Raw genomic sequence first — 25,683 nt, 5'->3', positions numbered from 1 at the left:
GTGTTCTAGTCATGACATTGTACTCTAGCTTTGTAAGATATTACTGTTGGGGGAAACTGGGTAGAGAGTACGCAGGATTGCTCTGTGTTATTTCTTATAATTGCATGTGAATCTACAACTATCTCAAAATAAAAATTTAATTAAGCCCATAAAAACAGAATGTATTGGATCATTTGTTAGTTTAATGATAAGATGCACAAATCATCCCAACTTGTTGGATACCATGTTCTCTCCTCAGTTTCTTTTTGTGACAATTCTATGGTAGCTATAGACAGGTAGGTGCGTGGATGGATGGTTTTTATAGTATACAGTTAGAGTTTTTTCAAAGGAAAACACAGTCAGTGGAAAAAGCCTGGGTATGTCCCTTGTTCATTGTTGGTCATCTCGTGTTTCAAGGGAATACCCAAAGCCACCATCTAATAAAATGTCACGCTCCTTCTCACCCTCAGGAAAGCCACTAGTGAAAACATCCCGAGGGACTGTGATCAACACGGAGGAACCCGCGATCGCCGTTGATGTAGGAGGCACCGTCAAAACAGTTGGAGGCGTGAATGTGACTATTAACTGCCAAGTTGCAGGTGAGAAATGCATTCATATGTTAATTCATTTGTTCAAATATTAATGGAGCCCTGTGCTAGGTTGGGGGCTGAAAAGATAAGTACACATTCTACTCTCAGGGATTTGGGGCTCGTAGGAAAACTCAAGCATGAACCTCAGTCACTCTGAAAGTGGAAAGTGCTACTGGAAGTTGAGAGGAGGAAAACTGGAACAGATGAAGGGAGAAGAGGTGGTTTTTATCTCCATCTTGCATACTGGTAGAATGTGAGCATGCAAAGATGGGGGCAGAGGGTGTTCCAGGGTGATGACAGAGTGTGAGAAAATTCATGGAAGTAGGGAAGCTGCAGGACTTCAGGGGAACAGCGTGTGCTTTGGTCTGGCCGGAGCCCAGAGTACATACATAGGGTGGTGGTGCTTAAACTTTAGTAATGTGGGTTGCACCTCTGCCATGGGAGACTTTGAACGCTTGGATGAGGAGTTCAGACAAAGGCAGATTGAAAGTGACATTAAGGGGCCATGCAGTGCATAAAATGGATTGAAGAAAAGAAATACAGGGACAGAGAGTCCAGTTAAGAAGCCATCATAGTAGGGCTTCCCTGGTGGCACAGTGGTTAAGAGTCCGCCTGCCAATGCAGGGGGCACGGGTTCGAGCCCCGGTCCAGGAAGATCCCACATGCCGCGGAGCAACTAAGCCCGTGCGCCACAGCTACTGAGCCCGTGTGCCACAACTACTGAAGCCCGTGCGCCTAGAGCCAGTGCTCTGCAGCAAGAGAAGCCACCGCAATGAGAAGCCCGTGCACTGCAACAAAGAGTAGCCCCTGCTCGCCGCAACTAGATAAAACCCGTGCACAGCAACAAAGACCCAACACAGCCAAAATAAGTAAATAAATAAATTTATATCCAAAAAAAAAAAAAGAAGCCATCATAGTAGTTTAGAGCAGAGGTGCTGGGACCTGAACTCAGGGTAGTGGTGGTGGAAAGCTCAGGAGTGGATGGCAGGGGTAAGACCAACAGGAACCTGGAGCTTACTCACATCAGAAGTGGGTAGGAGTCGTTAATGAAAACAGCCAATGCTATTAGGAGTGTGATATAGACATTGCCCTTGGGTAGGCCTTGCAAACTCAGAGGCCTAAAGGGACCAAAAAGTCACAGGGAAGTGGAGGAGTAGTGGACCAGAGCAGGTTGTAGTATGCTCTTTATAAAGGCATCTACCATCAATTAAAAAATAAAAAACACCCACAGAGACTGGAACAAAGCTCAGCTACCAATTCTCCCTTCCTGTGAACTGCTAGCCTGTCTACCCTAAGGGTTTTCACACCCACAGTGCAAAGAAAAAATGGATGGCTCTTGTGCTCAGCCACAGTCCCCTGATTGCTGTCCTCATCAGATATACCTTCCTGTGGCACCCAAACCACGGTTCCCCAGTCATACCCTGCCTGCAAAAAGGACAGGCATTGGCACCCCCTGCTCTGGGGGTTTCTTCATCTTAGATCTCAGCCCCAACATTGGAAGATTTACCTCCACTTGTGATTAATAAGGCCAGAGAGAGCCCATTTTAAAAGAAGTAGGAGGAGAATCTTCATCTAGAGCATGTTGTTTCCAAAGAACAGCCAGGTCTGGTTTTTCTCTGAAATGTTCTGGTAGCTCCAGGAACCCAAAAATATAAATCTCTCTCTGTCATCATGCATTAGCTTCTTCTTGGTAAAGCTTCCCTTGGCCTGTGCATCCAACCTCATCAGTGGAAGCTTCTGGAACTAAATCCCTTCAGGCCCTATACTCTGAAATTGGGAGTAGGACAAAATCTCTGACAGGGCTTCCCATGAATGAGTTTCCCCTCTATACACAGACTGGTGGTAGAGGCAGGGTCCTTTGTGCAGGACCATCACCCCTCATGTGATCACTAGGAACATGGGCCTTGGAGATGGAACACCAACTGGAGATATGATGGACCATGTTGGGTCTCCTCTTGAGCACTGGGATTGGTAGGACTAAAAGAATGGGAAGCAAAGGGCAGCAAAGCAAGGAATTGGGCATTTGAGGGAGACCGAGAGAACCAGAATCCAGGTGGAGAAGTATTTATCATGGGGAACCCAAGACAGTCAAACCAGCTTTGGTCAACTCTTCCATGCCACCTAAGGCCATGTCTCCCGACTTCAACCAGAGACTCACTCTTGGTAACCTGATGGTGAAATCCTAGGTTGTGAGGTCCAGTTTTTGCCTGGCCATGTACATTACGTTCTTTGCTTTTATGTTTATTCATAGGGCCATTTGTATTAATCATGGTTAACTAAAATGTGTGTCTCTGCCATTATGCCTTTTGTTAAGTAAGATTTTTATTCAATGTAGATGGGAAAGAGCCTGCTTTTGATTAAACTGTTGGTCTGTGAATTTACTGGACAAAGAAATCATTCTTGAGCTGAGTCTCCAGTCAAAATACCGACAGCTATAATGCTAAATGGCAGAAAAAACTAGTTTTACTTTAATACTACAAGTAGCTTTTATGGCTCTCTTGTGACATAATTTTAATGGCTATATAATAGTGTATTTTAAGAATATTACATAATTTACCTAGAATAACTCATGTCCTTACATGTTTGAGTTGTTAGCAGTTTTTCATTAAATAACATTTTGCATACATGTGCTTTCAACATGTAAAATTCAGCCTCACAAATTCTTCCCAACTCTTAAGCATAAAAAGCATTAAGCAATGAGTATGATGAGGTTTTTTCTTGAAAAGTGATCCAATCCCTTAATACCACTCCCAAACTTGTTCTCTATTTAAGAAAATTCAGAAAACTGAGTAGGAGATAAAGGGTTGGAGGAGGAGGGAGTGTTTCAGTTATTGGGAACAGGATGTGCCTGAGGTAGAAAGAGTGTGTTGCATCTGAAGGAGTGAAATGTGGCCCGTGTGTCTGTAGGATGGAGAGCAGAGAAGAAAGTAATGTGACATGTGGCTGGGAGGTGGGGAATAGTAGGCAAGGGCTAGATCTTATATGCTTTCCTAGATTATGGTACAATTTGGAGCAAGGGTAGCTTTTGCAGACTTAGGATATAAAATTGTAAGGACTGGTCATGTAGAAATAAATAGTTGAGGAGTCAATGATAGGCAGTGTATTAGCTAGGGAAGGCTAGACTCTGGTAACAAGTAGACTCCCAAATGTGTAATGACTCAAACACAATAGAAGTTTATTACTGCCTACCTAGGAGTCCAAAGAGTGGTCCTGGTCAGCTGGAGGGGATCTGCCCCCCACAGTCCTTCAGCGTCACAGAACACTGGTGGCTATGTTATCTTGAATACATGCCTTCCAAGGTCTCCCCAGAGGTTCTCTCTATCCTGTCAACCAGAAGAGGGGAAAAACAAAGTGTAGACGATGGTTGAGAAGATTTTAAGGGTGACATCTGGAAGTAGCAGACATTACTACTTCTCACATTCCTTCTTAGTCACATGGCTACTCACAGCTACAAGGGCTCTTGGGAAATACAGCCAGGCTGGGTACCCAGGAAAAAGAAGAAACAGCTATCAGTGTCTGCCACAGTCAGTGTGAAGAAATGTGGAAGGCTGAAAGCCTTTCCAGACTTACATGGTTCTTTAGAATAATTGCCAAGGCTGACATTTAAGTTACTGTACCCTTTCCTTGTCTTGCACCAAGCCGTCAAAGAAACTTCTAGAACTTATCATGTCAAGGTGTACCTTTCAGTGGATGCCCCACCTCAAGATGTTGACAAGTCGCCATGGTGCAAGCAGCCTTCCAAGTGTAACAAGGGGTCTAGTTAACAAGAATATCCTGTCTGGGATTTTAAAAAAGATGATTATACATCACCCTACCTGGCAGCTCAGTGGAGATTAAAGACACTAATCCTCATAATCATATCAAGTTACATCCCATTATGACTACACTCATTTACTGATCCTTTCAAGCAGCAGGGAGAGCACTGTGTTATTGATAAGATATGCCACAAAGGGGGAAAAGTAAATGCAGGTCCTTTTCCTTCCTTTTTTGGACACAAATCATACCAGGGAGAGTGTGGAGCCTATCCAACTAACTTGTCAGCAGCATAGCTTTGGACTTTGTTCTGTGTGGAGTATATTTTTTGTCATTTTTCAGACATTTCTATCTGTAGAATGCGCTGTCACGTGAAAACAGGCTTGGGGGGAAAAAGAAAACTTCCACAACCTGACTAAGGAGCACTAGCAAAGCCAGCACAAATGGATTCTAGAAAGTTCTCTCTTAACAATAATCTTGGTGTTACAATTACAGCAGAAAGGTTAATCCCAAAAGCAGGAAATATTTAAGGATTTGATACCAGAAATAATAGTGCTGCAATTCAGACCTTTTCTAAGGAAGCAGCCTGGTATAATGGCAGGTGGTGTCCTGTACTTGTTGGGAAGGGGATCCCTAGCGTTAAATGTATCTGAGTTTGGATCCCCACGTGCCCTTTGTAGGTCACTGATTGACCATGAGGTGGAGAGGAGGTACAGGGACTCCGTCCCCATGTAATCATTCAGGAGTCCAAACTAATGTCATTTTAGGCAGATTTCATAATCTCTTCAGGTCCACCTTCCTCATCAGTAAAATGGAGTTAGTAACAATGCTTCGCAGGACCTTTGTGAAAAATGAGTGAATATGTTTATTAAATGTTTGGCTGATAGCAAATACTCAGTAAATGTTCTTTCTCCATCTAATGTGTTCAGGATATTTTTGTATAGCTCCTGACCTTGGTGAATTCCCAATGTCTAGGTATTCTAAACATCATTGTTAGGTATATATATCTGGTACCTTTTCCAGGGACTCTGGCTGGTGATATTTTCTGAAGCATCATTGTCCTCTCTTGAGAGACAAAGAAAAAAGAGATCTCTGGTGCATCGTTTATTTTTCTTCTCCCCTTGTTCCAACTTTGTTTGTAATATGACAGAACCAGTCATGGCAGGACTGGCTGTCATTCCAAAGTACCTTTTGGTGTCATTCTCTGCTGAAGGCGCACGATCGCAGGCAGGAATCCCCCAAAATGTGACACCAGCAACTCCATCTCCACTGGCAAATCCTCGACGCAGGCCCTGTTTGAGGGAGTCTAAGAGAGGTTTGCTAATCTCTGTACTAAAGAATGATTCCTACATCATGGGGCTTCCCTCGGCACTGCTGTCACTTCTGTGGTCCCAGCTTTACAGAGGCTGGACGTCACTTCCTTCCACCCTTCGTTATCCTGAACATGTCCATTTCTCCCATGAACTCTCCTGCTCTCAACTGAGGAATTCAGCCCTTTTAGCAAAGACTCTGTTTTGTCCTGTTAAACAGACTTGCTTTCAAAGGGGCATGAGGCCAAGAGTGATGAAGTGATGAAGGAAGAAGCTTACACCCACTTCCTGGAGACATGAGAAATGGCTCCATCCCTGGGTCATCTCTCTCTCCCTCCTCCTCTTCTTTCTCACCAGCCGTGTCTCCCCTCTGGCTGCCCTACAGTCACATAAGCCCTGACCAGTGAATGACACATAGGGGAGCAGCAAGACTTGCTGCAGGAGCTGACCTTGTAAACACAGTGTTGGCTCTGGAGACATATACGCCATAGCCCATGGACACTGTCATGGAGAGAGAACATGCCCCCCGACCATTCACGTAGTCATCACGCTACGTGATGACTGGTTCTGGTTCTCTTACTCTGCCTCCTCGCTCTAGAACAGGCTCAGTTCCTATCAGGGATTGTGTGCTTACTGCCCACAGCCCTCCTCCAAGGAACATGCCAGTGACAAGTGCTATGTGTAATCAGTTCATGGTGAGGGAAAGTGGGTGAGTACTTGAAAAAGATGGTTTGTAGGAGCTCATTTTTCCTTGCACTTTCAGGAGAGAAATGACTGGAAGGGTTTTCTTCAACTTACTTTTCAGAGGCTTTCTCCTGAATGCCATGGAATTTTTTTTTTCCCCCAACATGAAAATGGAGCTCAGGGACCAAAGTCTAAGCTGGCATGGCTAGGCATCATGATGCTCTTGCTCTCCCTAGTGGTGCTGCAATGAAAAATCAGCTTTTCTGCCTCTCACCTGCATCTTTTCTCCAGGTGTATTTAGAGATAGTGCCAGCCTGGCCCCTCTCATGCACCTGAGCCTTAAGTTTCACACTGTGTGCCCCTCCCTGATGGGACAGGGCTGCACTATCCAAGTCTCCACCCCTTTCAGCAGCCTTGCCTCCTTTCTCCGGCCAGCCTGCCAGTCCCTAGTGATTCACATTGAATTATGGGTTATCTGAACAACAACAAAAGAGAGAGGACCAGAGAGTCACTCTCCTGTTCCCCGTTAACAGGGAGAAAAGCCCTACAGACTGGCCAAACACTTGGGCCACACACCTTCGGCCACCATTCCACCACTGGAAACTCCACCTGAGGCAGCAGGCCAGCAAGGACACCAGTGCATTCACACAAGGTAGCTCATTGTTAGTGAGGGAACATATGAGACCCCCCTTCCGTCCCACCCCACTTCCTGACACTGGGAGTTCAGGAACAGCAAGTGCTCAAGGGGTCACAATGAGGGCTGATGAGCTGGCTGTTACAAAGTAGACTGTGGGTAAAGTTTGTTCATCAAGGACAAGCAACAGGTACAGGTAACTCCTTGAAGGTGTCTTCATTTTCAACAATAGGCTGCCCGTGAAGGGTAAGACTGCCCTTGCCCCAAGGGCAAAATCCATCCCCAACTCAGGGAAAGCACAGGACTAAAGCTCTGGCTCTGACTGTTCCTGGCTTTGACCCTATTTACCTAGATCTGACATTCTAAACCTGCCCTGGATACATGCCCAAGAGTTTTATGAGCAAACGTTGTGAGCTGAGTCAGCAGGCTAGACAGTGCAAGGTATGGAGCTTTCTACTCCCTGGAGACATGTGAATTAATGCCACACACTTTCTGTCTCTCACCTCACTCAGAGCTTGGCCTCCTATGCAGACCATCTCAGAAGGCTTGTCCTAAACTGGGGCCTGCTTACCAGCATGTGACCCACAGGGAAACTTCCTCAGGAATTAAAGCCATTCTTTTGTCTTAGTCTACTCAGGCTGCTGTAACAAAATGCCATACATTGGGTGACTTCAACAGCAGAAGTTTATTTCTCATGGTTCTGGAGGCTGGGAATTCCAAGATCAAGGTGCCAGCCCGTTCAGTTCCTGACCAGGACTCTCTTCCTGGCTTGCAGACAGCTATCTCTTGCTGTGTCCTCACATGGTGAAGACAGAGAAAGAGAGAGAGAGAAAGAGAGGGTCTCTTCTTATAAGGGCACTAATCCCATCACAAGGGCCACCCCCCTCATCACAATCTCATCTAAACCTAACAGTCTCCAAAGGCCTCACCTCCTAATGCCATCACACTGATGGTGGTTAGGACTTCAACATATGAATTTACAAAGGATACAAACATTTAGTCCATAACACTCCTAGAGGATAGAGCCTGACTTCCAAAGACAGGAACCCCATCCCAATTCAGATGTGCATACTCTCCCCCACTCTCTCTCACAACAATAACTTAGATTGAGGAGAGAGCAGAACACTTTCTTTTTGTCTTTCTTTTTCTGTGGTGATGCTGGTCGTTCAGTCTTTTCTTGTTCTAAGAAAATACTTAGGCTTCAAAAAATACAGGCTTGTTTTCTACATGGAGTGTCAACTCTGGTAAGGATCTAACAGCTTTCATTTGTCTGGTTCATGGATATATCAACATTTTGTAGCTTTTAACTTTCTACTGAGATATAATATTTATACAGAAAAGTGCACATATCATAAAGGTCCCAAGCCCACCAAACCAGCCTCCAAGTCAAAAAACAGAGGATTACTAGCAACCAAGTTCCCTGTCCCCACTCTCAGTCACAACCCCTCCCAGTCCATCCCAGTCTCTCAGAGGAACCTCCCACTCTGACTGCTGACAACAGAGTACTGATGTTACCAATTTTTGTTTTCTGCTTTCAGAAACAACATCATACTGTGTACTGTGTGTACTCTTTCACATCTGGCTTTTCTTATTTAACGTTAGGTTTGTTTCATGTAGTTGTCAGTCATTCATTTGCACTGGTGTACACATTCAGTTCTGAGGTGTTTTCTCCAAAGAATTTGGGTTCACTCCTTCCACCCTGCCAAGTGCCCTTTTCCCAGCTGCCTCCTTCCTCTTCTTTGAACCGGCCTCTCTCTTCCTGCCTCATCAGTGTAAGGTTTAAAAGGCAAAAGATCTCAAGACAGCTGAGAGGTCAGAGGCATTATTTAGTTTGGCTGAAGGGGAGTAGAAGACGCCCAGGCACATGCTTCCTGCAGAGCAGCCCTGGGGCGGCCCCTGGCAAGAGGCTATAAATGCCTCCAGGGTCACCTGAATGTGTTGGCTGATGAGTTTATTTTTTTTCCTCCTAGGTGTGCCTGAAGCTGAAGTCACTTGGTTCAGGAATAAAAGCAAACTGGGCTCCCCTCACCATCTGCACGAGGGCTCTTTGCTGCTTACAGCCGTGTCCTCCTCGGATCAGGGCCTGTACTCCTGCAGGGCGGCCAATCTGCACGGGGAGCTGACTGAGAACACCCAGCTACTGATCCTAGGTAAACACCTCGAGGCCGGCTGCCCCCTGTGGACCCCACTGGGGGTGACTGTCTGACCCACCCTCTACCTCCTCCTGTCCCTGATCCAATTAAGTGCATAAAGTTAAAATCAATATCCCTTCCCTTCTCCCCACCTTAGGGCCTCCCAGTAGAAAGAACACAGACCTTGGGGCCAAGCAAGCCAAGCAGACGTCAGTTAGAACCCTAGCTCTACTGCTGACTCACTGTGTAACCTTGGGCAAGTCACTTAACCTTGCTAAGCCGTAGATGCTAGTCTCTGTGTAGAAACTTATGGAAGAAGATTGCCCATATTTGGGTAGGGGTTGGCAAACAGAGGTAACAGAAGTACAGCAGTCACTTTGAACTCCTTCTATGTTAAGGACTTCTTGGAGAATCAGACGAAAACTGTAGATTACCTTGTCGAGAAAAATTCATAAATGCAAAATTTTTTGTAAAATTTCAGGAAGTTCATAGTCTAGTCCACCTAAAGTCCACACGTGTACACCCCCTGTCTTTGTCTGTTCCGGCTGCTATAGCAAAATAGCCACAGATTGGGTGGCTTATAAGCAACAGAAGATTGTTTCTAACAATTCTAGAGACTGGAAGTTCAGAATCCAGGTGCCCTCATGGTCAGGCTCTGGTGAAGGCCCTCTATGTGGCTGCAGAGTAATGGCTTCTTACTGTGCCCTCCTATGGCTGAAGGGATGAGCGAGCTCTCAGGGGTCTCTGTTATGAGGACACTAACCCCAATCAGGGGGGCTCCACCGTCATGACCTAATCATCTCCCAAAGTCCCTACCTCCTAATATCATCACCTTGAAGCAGTTAGAATTTCAACATATGAATTTGGGGGATGCAAACATTCAGACTACAGCACCCCCAAACATCAGGACATCTGATTAAAGAGTCTAAGACAGTTCCTGGCATAAAGTAGTTATTTAAAAATAACAACAGGGCTTCCCTGGTGGCGCAGTGGTTGAGAGTCTGCCTGCCGATGCATGGGACGCGGGTTCGTGCCCCGGTCCGGGAAGATCCCACATGCCGTGGAGCGGCTGGGCCCGTGAGCCATGGCCGCTGAGCCTGCGCATCCGGAGCCTATGCACCGCAACGGGAGAGGCCACAACAGTGAGAGGCCCGCGTACCGCAAACAAACAAACAAACAAACAAATAAATAAATAACAACAATTGCTGAGACACCATCAACACTCGATGCCCAGGGCTGGACTCAGCCACGTGCAAGCTACAACCCTTTTGTCCCCTGGATTAGGACCGTCTGCTTCTTTTCCCCACAGAGTCTGGGAATTGGTGGGATAGGATAAAGAAGCTTGTTTTTGTCTTCCTTTTTTAAAAAGGCAATTATTAGAGCATGTGTGCTGGCTATCTCAGGAAGAGAAAGCCATCATTCTTAGGGAAAAAAAAAAAGGAAAATGTGAGAAATATGAATAATTACACACCACGCATACATACACATACATACATTATGGGCTTCTGCGGGGAAAAATAAGTAAACTTTATATTTTCACACCCCAGATTGATGATATACCAAAGCATAGGGTCTACCCCTGCACACTCAGATTTCAGAGATGCCCACATGGGTTTTCATCTCAACAGTGGCTGCATAAACCTCCAGTTATCTTAGGAAGCCGCAGAAAATCAGCTCCATGAAGGATGTGATTTGTTTTGTGTTGGATTTCATCTGGCTGAGCTGCTCGTATGGAGCCTGGGGCCCAGAGACTCTTGCCCCACACTGAGTTATGGAGCTTACCATGGGCTTTTCCTCCCTAATAACCCTTCCTTGTCGCCTCTGCTAACAGAGCTGAAAGCATAGGACGTGTAGCTGCTACCGTAGCTCCACCAGTGAAGTGTGTACAGTCTGGGAGCCAGATCTGCAGCATTCCAGTGCTAATGCAGTGTGACCGTGAACGTGGAGTTTGAAGAGCATGACGTCTTCCCATTTTAATCAAACTGGATGGGAAAAAAAATCACTAGTTAGATTCTTAATTTTAAGGCTTTCTGCAATCAGAAGTCTTGGTTTATTCATCAAAGTTTGTTACTTTCTTTAGGTACTTTGTGGACATAGGAGTAGTGTTTCTCTTTTTTTTAATCAGCCCAAAATGTGACTTAATTTTTAAATGAGGGATTTCATGTGTAAAGCTGAGGTTTCATGCCAAGGCCTGTGACTTAACCTATAATGTGGAGACTTGAAGTGTCATGAGGCTGACTTTCACTCATGTGTTCATATAACTATTCATTAAGTGGGATAACTGTTCATTAAGTGTTGCCTCGGAGTCCCATGTAGAGCTTTAGGATAAATACAAGCAGTGACCTCTGTCCTTGGGGGATTTACAGTTTCCCTCAGAAGATCAGCTGGACATGCCCTGAAGAAGTAAATTATGACAGAAGCTGTAAGGACATTAGGAGGGTGTGACATTTGGCCCCGAAAGATCAATGGTTTTAAAGATGGGACATAACCTCCCCTTTTGGCTCTTAATAAATAAGCAAAGACTTCTTGAATTTTAATATTCTTGAAGGACTATTCAACTTCAGTACTCTTGAGGGAATTCCATTTCCCTCAATATTCAATTTCAATATTTTTGAGGGAATATTAAAAAGGATGGGAGGAAAAGAGTCTAGGTTTGAATAAACTGTCACTATCAGTTCCTAAAATGATGGTATATCAGAGTAGCAAGAGACCTTGGAAATGATGAGGTTTTTCATCATTTTATAGATGAAGAAACTAAGGCTTAGAGGGATTAAGTGACTTGCCCAAGTTAGTGAATGAAAGAGCCACAGCACAAATTGAGTTCCTGAATCCAATCACGATGTTTTTACCCTATACCGTATAAAGAATATTTTTAAATTATATAGAATATATATAGAATGTCTTTATAATTCTGAATTTATATATATAAATATATAAACTCATCACCATTTTCTGTATGTGATGGTCTTTTGCAGTCAAAGGCACAGTAGACAGAAGGCATGTTTCTGAAGTAGATTCAGGCACCACTGTGACTTATTTATTTGCCACCCCTAAAAAGTACTGAACAAGGTGACAAGCACACAGTAGGCCCTCACTGAACACTGTTGAAATGACCATCAATTACAAGGGCAACCCTCCTGCTTCTCTTTCCACTCCAACAAGTGCTCTAGAGAAAAAGGTGGGAGTTGGCCTTGGAGTGTGAAGCAGTGCTACAGGAGATGAAACAAGGGGAACAGAATTCTGCTTCTTTCCCAGGAGAATCTGGGATCATCCTACCACTAGGTTCAGCACGTGCTTGCCTCTTTATTTGTTCAGTGGAAATAATAAGCAAGCCACTATACTTCCCTTTTTGTCACTTTTACCTCTGGTTAACTGTGATTCCTGATGACGTCAGCCCTGACTCCTTATAAGATTTTGAATAATAAATCATCCCTATCCTGCTTCTCTGATCCTACTTGGGCATAAAAATCCAGATCACAAAGCAAATTCCCAGCCTCACAATTGGACCCTTTTCTTCCTAGAAAAAAGCCACTCACAGGATCCTTCGAAATAAGAAATTCCTGTGGTGTATCCCAATCTGTGGGGACAATAACAAAGTACCTCCCTCTAAAGGTTGTTATAAGAGTTAAATGAAAAATATTTTAGCATAGGACTAGCACAGGCATCTAGTAAATGCTGAAGAAGCACTGGCTTTTTTAAAGTGCCTTTATAATATAGTTTCATTTAACTATGCATTTATAGAGTACCCAGTGGTACTGTGGGATAGAGTGGCATACAGTAAGGAACTCCGGAAATCAACATGCCTGATTCTTATTACTGACCTTACAGTTTCAGGCATCAAATATTATATTTGAAATTCAGACTCACCTTGATGGGGACACCTTCTCTATAGGAAAAATGATGTTAAAGGTAACAATAGTAACGCCTGCCTTACACACAGACACACTTATATGCATGGCCGCCTCTCCCTCTCCCCTTAACACAGGCTTTATGCTTTAACCTGCCTGATGCACCATCTGCCTTCTCACAGATCCCCCCCACGTCCCCACGCAGTTGGACGACATCAGGGCCCTGCTCTCAGCCACTGGACCGAACCTTCCTTCGGTGCTGACGTCTCCGCTGGGAACACAGCTGGGCCTGGATCCTGGGAATTCCGCTCTCCTTGGTGAGTCCAGCCCTCTGGAACATTGGGCAGAGATCCAGGACTGGACAGGATTTATGGGTGGGTGACTACTTGCAGGTGGGAGGGAAGCAGCAGTCGGGGGTGGCCAACAGGAAATCACTAAATTGCCTACAGAATCCAGACTCACCAGTGGAAACTTGGCTGACTTTCCATATGAGGTGACTGAAGTTCTTAGTCTGGACCTGAGCTTGTCCAGAGTCTAATGGGGCTCCTTTCTAAATCCTCTTGGGCTGATGCCACAGTCCAGATTCTCTCAGTCAGATTGATGGCGCTGAGTTTGAAGAAAGATACAGCAGTGCAGAACAGCTCCTATATCTCCTCACCCCTTGCCAACTGTATCCCAGTACTCCTCCGTTACCTCTTCTTACCTAAATTAGAGCTATAACCAGCTTTCAAGGAGAAAACTGCAATATCAGTACCTCCCAAAAGCCAGGCAATCTATTTAAACCTCCTTCAGTAGGTGGGGCATAAAACCAACCCAGAGAGACTCCTCAAGGCAAGTGTTTAAGTAACTCCACCAGGTACAACTTCCCAGGAGTCGTGTCATTGGTAACCTCCACCAAGTTATTGCCCATGTGACTGGCACCCTCTTGTAGCAGAGAGTTGTTCAAGGGCATCCACATCCTGGGCCCCTCACACCAGAATCGTGGAGATGCCAGAGCAACCTCTACATTCCCAGCATGACCTCTGGAGATGGTCAAGGTGGAGAAGAAGTCCTCTGCCCTCAGAGGCCTGGGAAAAACAGGCCTACAAAATGGAGAAAATCTTCATGCTCACTGTATGTGGCCCCAAATGTTGGTCACAGTAGCTAGAATTATGTCCTTGGCTCAATGTTGAAATTTCCTCTACTCTTCTCCTCGCCCACGTGCAGGGGACAGGAAGCCAATGGGTTCTCAGTCATACTGGTCATAACTTAACAATACGGCCTCAGGGCTTGGTATCTTTAGGGTTATAGCACAGAAAGATTACCTTCAGTTTTTGTTAACATCTGAAATTAGCATAGAATGCATACAGGCCTATGGAAATAGCTTCTGATTTCTCTGTTTCTGATCTGGGTAAAAATAAAACACAGATACAGTAACAAGTAGCGCTGTTTCTGGTGACAAACTTGGCATTGAGTTTTTCCACGTCATGTTGATCAGAATTCACAGAAGTTTAAACTTGCTTCTTTTTCTTTGTTTGTTTTGGCAGATAAAGGGTAAATTTATTCCAAATTAAACATGTGCATTGTAAACTTTATTTTAGGCCCGTCACTATGAGAGATTGTCATAAATTATTATCATTGTCCAGTCACTAGCAGGGTGTGCAGCAGTTGTTTATTTTCAAGTTCAATAACTCTTGGGTCACTCAGGTGCCATTCAGCGTGCTGGAAAAGTTGACCTGCTCATATTTTCCATGATAGCTTTACTTTCTTTCTCCCTTATTCTGGAATAATATTTTGTCTTATTTTTGCCATGGGCAATAAGAATTTATTGTGCTTTATGCTGCTGCATTCCATTCCTAGCTTATAGTGCTTTGTTACCTTAGACTGGTATTTAAATCTAACAGTTCAGAGACACCTTAATGCCCTAGTTCACATCCAGACCGCTCCACCTGAGTAGACCACGGAGGCAGTATGCATAAAGTCCCTGAATGTAACTGCATGGGCAAAATGGACTCTAGTGGTGAATGTCAGCGTCTTGCCAACACCATTGAACTAGGAGAGATCCATGTGGAATCGTGGAGACGAATTAGGGAATGGTGTCAAGTATCAGGACTCTGAGAAGTAGGTCACTGGAGACAGACCAGAGCCTCATTGTTATGCTTTGATGCTGAGCACTGAAGGATGGGGGGTAGGGTTTCAAATAGGCACAAAGGAAAGGAAACAGGCCCTCGAGGTGAGGAAGATGCCAGGAGCCCGGAGATGAAAACGTGTGAGATGTGCATCAGGTGTCTGTTCAGAAACAGCTGTAAGACCCCACTGCTTTAAAACTGATGACAGGCAACTGAGCTGGGATAGAAACTAGGCCTTCACAAGGAGCAAGCCTCAGCCAGAGCTTGTCCACTCAGGTGTGACTCCAACCCTTACCGGAAGCGTTCTAACAGCCTCCCGCCATCTTGGGCCTCCCTGGCTAGTGACTCATCCTGATCCGTTAGTCCATTTGCTCCCTTTGGACCAGCTCCCATCCCTGGCTCCTGCTGGTGGCCCTTTCAGACCAGAGAATGCGCTCTGGGTACAAGAAATAAGCCAGAGGCCAGAGAGGAGATTCTGTGGAGGGTTGCTTAGAACTCAGAATGGTAAACAGCATCAAACTGTGGAGGACCTTGATTATTAGATATGGGGGTAGCTTTGCTATGTGGGAAATGGGGGGTATCTTTAGAGGGTTTTTAAGTAGGAGGATGATGTAGTTAAAGTAATATTTGAAAGAATTAATCTGACATTCTATAAGAGTGAGTAATCAATAGTGAGAGAGATTGACTGAAGAAACACTGTGCTGAGGGTAACAGATGTTCTAGATCAGGATGGAAATATATGGCAAAGATATTTGTTAATCACCCCTTCCACAGCCAAGACACCCCTAATCAATCATGACACTCAGCCCAGGCTCTGCCTTGAAATTCATTTTTTTTAACCCTTTTGTGGTGTGTGTGTGTGTGTGTGTGTGTGTGTGTGTGTGTTAAAAAATTTTATTGAAATACAGTTGCTTTACAGTGTTGTGTTAGTTTCAGGTATACAGCAAAGTGATTCAGTTACACATATATATAAATATATGTATTTTTTTACATTCTTTTCCATTATAGGTTATTGCAAGATATTGAGTATAGTTCCCTAAAACAACTATACCCCAATAAAAAAATAAATTAAAAAAATATATACGCTACTATATAAAAAATAGATAACCAACAAGGAGCTACTGGAATTCATTTTAACATTCTGACCAAGCATGTTGGCGACTGATATATAGGATGAAAGCCATTTGCCAGCCCCACTGTAGCCAGTAAATGTTGAGATTCATGTGTATGTATTTCTCCCATCTACAAGGCTACTTGGCCACAACAGATTCAAAGAGCTCCACGGTTCTGTGGCACAGGGACAGTAACTCATGGGCCTTGATTCTCGTGCTTTCATGGGAGGAAGGGGAGAAGGGAGATTTGGGGTTTTTAAAGCCATATGTCAGCACCAACTCTTCTCCATAAAGGTTGAGTGTTGAGAGTCCCAGTAGGTGAGTCTACCCAGAAATGGCTGTTTTAGTTTTCAGACAGTCTAGCATTGTTTTCACTTCAAGCCACTGTTACAGCTTTCAAGAAGGAATGTTCATTGAGTGACACGTGCATGGGCTCATCTGAGCCTCACTTTCCATAACTGTAAATGAAGACTTGGGACAAGTGAGTCCCTTGCTGCTCTCACACTCTTTGCTGTATGACATAGACATGGAAAATGCCCCGTAGAGGCTCGTCCATGCAGAGTTGACCCAGCCTAACTGAATCCCTCGTCCCAGGCAAGGCAGATGCTAAATTTTTTGTCCTTGTTTTCCAGTTGTTCTTTGTGCAGGGAGGCCTAAACTGCGCCATCTGCTCTGGAGGGCAAGGCCAGCACCCATGCCACCACCTTTGGTGTTCCAAGGCCAAGCAGTACCCTGCAGGGTTCCATTTTCAGAGCAGCAGCATCTCAGGCCTCCCCACAGCACCTAAACCCATTTGCAGCCTTCTGTCAAATATTCTTTTGGCCACTAAGGCCCAAGATGGATATTTCTCACAGCATCATTTATAGGGCATTAGCATTGATATTTTTTGAAAAATAAGTTTTATTGGAGTTTTTATTATAAGAGCAATTAAAAATAGAAGCAAAAAGAAGAAATGAAAATGATCTATAATTACCTGGCCCAGAGGTAACCAGCACAAATATCTTTTTCCTAGCCATTAATATATACATTATATATTTTTCTATCTAAAATGAAATCATACTCTAAGTACTGCTTGTAACTTTTTTCACTTAATGGTACATAAGAGTCATCTTTCCATGTCTCTAAATATTTTTCTACAGTTTTATTTTTGATGCCTGCATTAGTAGGAGGTATCATATCTTATTTAACCAATTCTCTAATGCCGAACATTTAAATTCATGAAATCTCTTGCTAATATAAAAGCATAGATACTCAATACTCTGTAATGACCTATATGGGAAAAGAATCTAAAAAAGAGTGGATATATGTGTATGTATAACTGATTCACTTTGCTGTACAGCAGAAACAAACACAACATTGTAAATCAACTATACTCCAATAAAAATTAATTTTAAAATATAAAAACATAGATATGAGGAATATTCTTATTCCTCTACCCTTGTGTACATCCCTGTTTACTTAGAATCAATTTCTAGAAGTGGAATTATTGTGTCCAAAATTTCGTATATTTTTGGTTTTTGCTGTATGTCGTCAAATTGCCCTCCAAAAAAGTTTTACCCATGTATGTATCCATCAGCACAAGATGAGAATTCCCATTTCCCGCAAATATTATCAATACTAGGTATGGCCAAGTGTTACTATATTTACCATTTTAATAGGTGAATATACAATAGGATAAAATATAATACAAAAAAGTGGTATCATTTTTTATTTTTATTCCTTCGATGATGATTTTCAGTCATTTTGTTTTTAATGCTTATCAGTCATTTATATTCATTTATGAGTTGCCTGGAAACGTTCCTTGTTAATTTTTTATAAGTATTTATCCTATTTTATTGATAAGATACAATACATATTCAGGTATTTTTGCATTTATTTGACAGAAATTTTTTAAAATTGAAGTTTAGTTGATTTACAATGTTAGTTTCAGGTGTACAACATATTGATTAAATTTTTATAGATTATATTCCATCTAAAATTATTATAAACTATATTCTCTGTATGGCTATTTTCTCTGTGCTGTACAATATATCTTTGTAGCTTATTTGTTTTATACATAGTTTTTGGGGGGGGTTTAACATCTTTATTGGAGTATAATTGCTTTACAATGGTGTGTTGCTTTCTGCTTTATAACAAAGTGAATCAGCCATACATATACATACATCCCCATATGTCCTCCCTCTTGCATCTCCCTCCCTATCCCACCCCCCTAGGTGGTCACAAAGCACCAGGCTGATCTCCTTGTGCTATGTGGCTGCTTCCCACTAGCTATCTATTTTACATTTGGTAGTGTATATATTTCCATACCACTCTCTCACTTCGTCCCAGATTCCCCTTCCCACTCCGCATGTCTTCAAGTCCTCAATAGCTATCTATTTCACATTTGGTAGTATATATGCGTCCATGCCACTCTCACTTCACCTCAGCTTCCCCCTCCCTATCCCGTGCCCCGACAAGTCCTCAAGTCCATTCTCTATGTCTACGTCTTTATTCCTGCCCTGCCACTAGGTTCATCAGTACTTTTTTTTTTGATTCCATATATATGTGTTAGCATATGGTATTTGTTTTTCTCTTTCTGGCTTACTTCACTCTGTATAACAGACTCTAGGTCCATCCACCTCACTACAAATAACTCCATTTCATTTCTTTTTATGGCTGAGTAATATTCCATTGTATATATGTGCCTTATCTTCTTTATCCATTCATCTGTCGATGGGCACTTAGGTTGCTTCCATGTCCTGGCTATTGTAAATAGAGCTGCAGTGAACATTTTGGTACATGACTCTTTTTGAATTATGGTTTTCTCTGGGTATATGCCCAGTAGTGGGATTGCTGGGTCATATGGTATTTATATGTTTAGTTTTTTAAGGGAGCTTCATACTGTTCTCCATAGTGGCTGTATCAGTTTACATTCCCACCAACAGTGCAAGAGGGTTCCGTTTTCTCCACACCGTCTCCAGCATTTATTGTTTGTAGAATTTTTGATGATGGCCATTCTGACTGGTGTGAGGTAATACCTCATTGTAGTTTTGATTTGCATTTCTCTAATGATTAGTGATGTTGAGGATTCTTTCATGTGTTTGTTGGCAATCTGTATATCTTCGCTGGAGACATGTCTGTTTAGGTCTTCTGTCCATTTTTGGATTGGGTTGTTTGTTTTTTTGATATTGAGCTTCATGAACTGCTTGTAAATTTTGGAGATTAATCCTTTATCAGTTGCTTCATTTGCAAATATTTTCTCCCATTCTAAGGGTTGTCTTTTCATTTTGTTTATGGTTTCTTTTGCTATGCAAAAGCTTTTAAGTTTCACTAGGTCCCATTTGTTTATTTTTGTTTTTATTTCCATTTCTCTAGGTGGTGGGTCAGGAAGGATCTTATTGTGATTTATGTCATAGAGTGTTCTGCCTACGTTTTCCTCTAAGAGCTTTTTAGTGTCTGGCCATACATTTAGGTCTTTAATCCATTTGAGTTTACTTTTGTGTATGGTATTAGGAGTGTTCTAATTTCATTCTTTTACATGTAGCTGTCCAGTTTTCCCAGCACCACTTATTGAAGAGACTGTCTTTTTCCCATTGTATAGTCTTGCCTCCTTTATCAAAAATAAGGAGACCATGTGTGCGTGGGTTTATCTCTGGGCTTTCTATACTGTTCCATTGATCTATATTTCTCTTTTTGTTCCAGTACCATACTGTCTTGATTACTGTAGCTTTGTAGTATAGTCTGAAGTCAAGGAGCCTGATTCTTCCAGCTCCATTTTTCTTTCTCAAGATTGCTTTGGCTATTTGGGGTCTTTTGTGCTTCCATACAAATTGTAAAATTTTTTGTCCTAGTCTGTGAAAAATGCCATTGGTAGTTTGATAGGGATGGCATTGATTCTGTAGATTGCTTTGGGTGGTATAGTCATTTTCACAATGTTGATTTTTCCAATCCAAGAGCATGGTATATCTCTCTATCTGTTTGTATCATCTTTAATTTCTTTCATCAGTGTCTTATAGTTTTCTGCACACAGGACTTTTGTCTCCTTGGGTAAGTTTATTCCTAGGTATTTTATTCTTTTTGTTGCAGTGGTAAATGGGAGTATTTCCTTAATTTCTCTTTCATATTTTTCATCATTAGTGTATAGGAATGCAAGATATTTTTGTGCATTAATTTTGTATCCTGCTACTTTACCAAATTCATTGATTAGCTCTAGTAGTTTTCTGGTAGCGTCTTTAGGATTCTCTATGTATAGTACCATGTCATCTGCAAACAATGACAGCTTTACTTCTTCTTTTCCAATTTGGATTCCTTTTATTTCTTTTTCTTCTCTGATTGCCATGACTGAAACTTCCAAAACTATGTTGAATAATAGTGGTGAGAGTGGACAACCTTGTCTTGTTCCTGATCTTAGTGGAAATGGTTTCAGTTTTTCACCATTGAGAACGATGTTGGCGGTGTGTTTGTCATATATGGCCTTTATTATGTTGAGGGAAGTTCCCTTTATGCCTAATTCCTGGAGGGTTTTTAATCATTAATGGGTGTTGAATTTTGTTGAAAGCTTTTTCTGCATCTATTGAGATGATCATATGGTTTTTCTCCTGCAATTTGTTAATATGGTGTATCACATTGATTGATTTGCATATATTGAAGAATCCTTGCATTCCTGGGATAAACCCCACTTGATCATGGTGTATGATCCTTTTAATGTGCTGTTGGATTCTGTTTGCTAGTATTTTGTTGAAGATTTTTGCATCTCTGGTCATCAGTGATATTGGCCTGTAGTTTTCTTTATTTGTGACATCTTTGTCTGGTTTTGGTATCAGGGTGATGGTGGCCTTGTAGAGCGAGTTTGGGAGTATTCCTCCCTCTGCTATATTTTGGAAGAGTTTGAGAAGGATAGGTGTTAGCTCTTCTCTAAATGTTTGACAGAATTCACCTGTGAAGCCATCCGGTCCTGGGCTTTTGTTTGTTGGAAGATTTTTAATCACAGTCTCAATTTCAGTGCTTGTGATTGGTGTATTTATATTTTCTATTTCTTCCTGGTTCAGTCTTGGAAGGTTGTGCTTTTCTAAGAATTCGTCCATTTCTTCCAGGTTGTCCATTTTATTGGCATACGGTTGCTTGTAGTAATCTCTCATGATCCTTTGTATTTCTGCAGTGTCAGTTGTTACTTCTCCTTTTTCATTTCTAATTCTGTTGATTTGAGTCTTCTTCCTTTTTTTCCTGATGAGTCTGGCTAATGGTTTATCAATTTTGTTTATCTTCTCAAAGAACCAGCTTTTAGTTTTATTGATCTTTGCTACTGTTTCCTTCATTTCTTTTTCATTTCTTTTGATCTGATCTTTATGATTTCTTTCCTTCTGCTAACTTTGGAGTTTTTTTGTTCTTCTTTCTCTAATCGCTTTAGGTGTAAGGTTAGGTTGTTTATTTGAGATTTTTCTTGTTTCTTGAGTTAGGATTGTATTGGTATAAACTTCCCTCTTAGAACTGCTTTTGCTGCATCCCATTGGTTTTGGGTCATTGTGTTTTCATTGTCATTTGTTTCTATGTATTTTTTGATTTCCTCTGATTTCGTCAGTGATCTCTTGGTTATTTAGTATCATATTGCTTAGCTTCCATGTGTTTGTATTTTTTATAGTTTTTTCCCTGTAATTGATATCTAGTCTCATAGCATTCTGGTCAAAAAGATACTTGATATGATCTCAATTTTCTTAAATTTACTGAGGCTTGATTTGTGACCCAAGATATGATCTATCCTGGAGAATGTTCCATGAGCACTTGAGAAGAAAGTGTAATCTGCTGTTTTTGGATGGAATGTCCTATAAATATCAGTTAAGTCCATCTTGTTTAATGTGTCATTTAAAGCTTGTGTTTCCTTATTTGTTTTCATTTTGGATGATCTGTCCATTGATGAAAGTGGGGTGTTCGTAGTAATAAAAAGAAAGAAAGAAAGAAAGAAAGAAGAGAGCAACCAAACCAGAAAATAAATCCACCAATGATAACAAGCACTAAAAACTATACTAAAAAAAAAAAAATACAGACAGAACCCTAGGACAAATGGTAAAAGCAAAGCTATACAGACAAAATCACACACAGAAGCATACACATACACACTCACAAAAAGAGAAAAAGCGAAAAATATATATATATCGTTGCTCCCAAAGTCCACTGCCTCAATTTGGGATGATTCGTTGTCTGTTTAGGTACTCCAGAGATGCAGGGCACATCAAGTTGATTGTGGAGACTTAATCCGCTGCTCCTGAGGCTGCTGGGAGAGACTTCCCTTTCTCTTCTTTGTTCGCAGAGCTCCTGGGGTTCAGCTTTGGATTTGGCCCTGCCTCTGTGTGTAGGTCTGTTCTTTGCTCAGACAGGATGGGGTTAAAGAAGCAGCTGATTAGGGGGCTCTGGCTCACTCAGGCCGGGTGGAGGGAGGGGTATGGATGCGGGGCGAGCCTCTGGCGGCAGAGGCCGGCGTGGCACCAGCCCGAGGCGTGCCATGTGTTCTCCTGGGGAAGTTGTCCCTGGATCATGGGACCCTGGCAGTGGCGGGCTGCACAGGCTCCCAGGAGGGGAGGTGTGGAGAGTGACCTGTGCTCGCTCACAGGCTTCTTGGTGGTTGCATCAGCAGCCTTAGCGTCTCATGTCCGTCCCTGGGGTCCGCGCTGTTAGCTGCGGCTCGCGCCCGTCTCTGGAGCTCCTTTAAGCGGCGCTCTTAATCCCCTCTCTTCGTGCACCGTGAAACAAAGAGGGAAGAAAAAGTCTCTTGCCTCTTTGGCAGCTCCAGACATTTTCCCGGACTCCCTCCCGGCTAGCTGTGGCGCACTAGCCCCCTTCAGGCTGTGTTCACGCCGCCAACCCCAGTCCTCTCCCTGCGCTCCGACCGAAGCCCAAGCCTCAGCTCCCAGCCCCCGCCTGCCCCGGCGGGCGAGCAGACAAGCCTCTCGGGCTGGTGAGTGCTGGTCGGCACCGATCCTCTGTGCGGGAATCTCTCCGCTTTTCCCTCTGTACCCCTGTTTCTGTGCTCTCCTCTGTGGCTCCGAAGCTTTCCCGTCTCCACCAGTGAAGGGGCTTCCTACTGTGTGGAAACCTTTCCTCCTTAACAGCTCCCTTCCAGAGGTGCAGGTCCCGTCCCTATTCTTTTGTCTCTGTGTATTCTTTTTTCTTTTGCCCTACCCAGGTACGTGGGGAGTTTCTTGCCTTTTGGGAAATCTGAGGTGTTCTGCCAACATTCAGTAGGTGTTCTGTAGGAGTTGTTCCACATGTAGATGTATTTCTGATGTATTTGTGGGGAGAAGGATGATCTCCACTTCTTACTCCTCCGCCATCTTGAAGGTCTCCTGTACATAGTAGTTTGTACCTCTTAATCCCTTACCCCTATCTTGTCCCTCCCCTCTGCCTCCCCATTGGTCACCGCTAGTTTGTTCTTTATATCCGTGAGTCTGTTTCTGTTTTGTTATATTCATTTGTTTGTTTATTTTTTAGGTTCTATTTGTAAGTGATAACATACAGTATTTGTCTTTTTCTGTGTTACTCATTTCACTAAGCATAATGCCCTCCAGGTCCATACATGTTGTTGCAAATGGCAAAAATTCATTCTTCTTTGTGGCTGAGTAATATTCCACTGTATAGGTATACAACATCTTCTTTATCCATTCTTCTGTTGATGGACACTTAGGTTGCTTCCATGTCTTGGCTATTGTAAATACCGCTGCTAAGAACACTGGGGTGTGACATATGTTTTTTAACAATCTTATTGAGATAACTGATGTACAATAAATTATACATATTTAAAGTCTAAAATTTGATGTTTTGATATATGGATGCACCTATGAAACCATCACCACAATCAACATAATGAGCATATTCATCATTCCCAAGAGTAACCTTGTGCCCCTTTGTAATTGTTCCTTCACGTCCCTGCCCCATCCCAGGTAACTACTGATCTGCTGTCTGTATAGATTAGATTGGATTTCTAGAATGTTATAAAAAAGGAATCATACCTTTGGGAGATTTGGCTTCTTTCACTCAGGATAATTATTTGGACATTCACCCCCATTGTACTTGCATCAATAGCACATTTCCTTCTATTGTTGCTTAGTGTCCATTGTACAGATAAACTACAGCTTGTTCAACCACTCATCTGTGGAAGGACAGAATGGTCATTTCCCACTTCTTGGTATTACAGATGAAGCTGCTATACATATTCACGGGCTAGTCTTTGTATGGACACATGCTTTCATTTCTCTTGATTAAATACTTGATAGTAAAGTGGCTGGATCGTATGGTCAGTGTATGTTTAACATTTTAAGAAACAGCCAAACTGTTTTCTAAAGTGGTTGCCTACTTTACAGTCCTACCAGCAGTGTCTGATATTTCTAGTTGCTCCACATCCTCACCTACACACACTATAGTTGGCCTTTTAATTTTAGACATTCTACTAGGTGTGTAGTGGTTTCTCGTTGTGGTTTTAATTTGTATTTTCCTAACAACTCATAGTGTTGAGCTTTTCATGTGCATATTTGCCACCCTGATTTCTTCTTTGGTGAAATGTCGGTTCAGTTTTTGCCCTGCTTTTTTTTTAATTGGGTTTTTGGTTTACTTATTATTGAGTGTTGAGAGTTCTTTTTATATATTGGATACAAGTCTTTTATCAGATATATGAATTCCAATATTATGTGCCTGTCAGTGGCTGTCTTTTCAGTCTTCTAATGTCTTTCAAAGAGCAGAAGATTTTAATTTTAATGAAGTTCAACTTATTAATTTTTTTCTTGTATAGATGGTTGCTTTGGTGTTGTGTTTAAAAATCTTTGCCTACTCCAAGGTCTCAAGGTATTTTCTTCTAAAAGTTTTATTGTTTTAGGTTTTATAGTTAGGTGTATCATTTATTTTGAGTTAGGTGTTATATATGTGAGGTACACATTGAAGTTCATTTTATGCATACAGATACCCAACTTGTTCCACTACCATGTGTTGAAAAGATTATTCTTTCTCCACTGAATTGCCTTTGCACCTTTGTGGAAAATCAGTTGTCCTTATATGTCTGGATATATTTTTAGACTCTATTCTGTTTCAGTGATGTATTGGTCACTTTAGACTGCATTCTACCCAGTGCCATACAAATCATGAGGTTTTTCAGGCTGGCTCATGGGAACAGGATCTATTCCTTTTCAGCTCCTTCTCCTAAACTGAGGGAATCCACCAGGTCCAACTTGGTTTCCCTATACTGCAGCCTGGAAACTCTCTCAAGGCACTAAGCTAGGGCAACATGGGCTCACCTTGGTTTATTTCCCATTTCTCAGGGATCAGTGCCCTTCATTGCCTAGTGTCCAGTGTCTTGAAAACCATTGCTTCATATTTTTCATTTCTTTTAATTGTTTTGGTCAGGAGGGAAAATTCAGTTACTCCATCTTGGTCAGAAACACACTTATATATATGTCATATGCACACACACAGGAGATGTGTGTACATGTTTGTATATATATATATGAGTGTATCTATATATATACACACATACACATATATACACACATACATATATCTATAACATGTATGTT

At 42.4% G+C, this 25,683-nt stretch overlaps 1 protein-coding gene across 3 annotated transcripts in view; it reads left to right on the top strand.

Moving 5' to 3' along the window:
• Positions 1-25,683, top strand: part of ADAMTSL1 (ADAMTS like 1) — a 472,971-nt gene that overhangs the window by 368,804 nt on the left and 78,484 nt on the right. For all 3 annotated transcript variants that reach the window (XM_081238316.1, XM_081238315.1, XM_081238317.1), the window contains 3 exons: positions 450-578; positions 8,921-9,100; positions 13,113-13,247. In XM_081238316.1, the coding sequence (XP_081094442.1) occupies positions 450-578; positions 8,921-9,100; positions 13,113-13,247 (444 nt within the window). The remainder of the gene's footprint in view (positions 1-449; positions 579-8,920; positions 9,101-13,112; positions 13,248-25,683) is intronic.

This window comes from Mesoplodon bidens, assembly GCF_964165515.1.
Source record: "Mesoplodon bidens genome assembly, chromosome: 6".
NCBI classification, from domain to species: domain Eukaryota; kingdom Metazoa; phylum Chordata; class Mammalia; order Artiodactyla; family Ziphiidae; genus Mesoplodon; species Mesoplodon bidens.
Note: the sequence above shows the minus strand (reverse complement) of the source record. Positions and strands in the feature narration are given on the sequence as shown.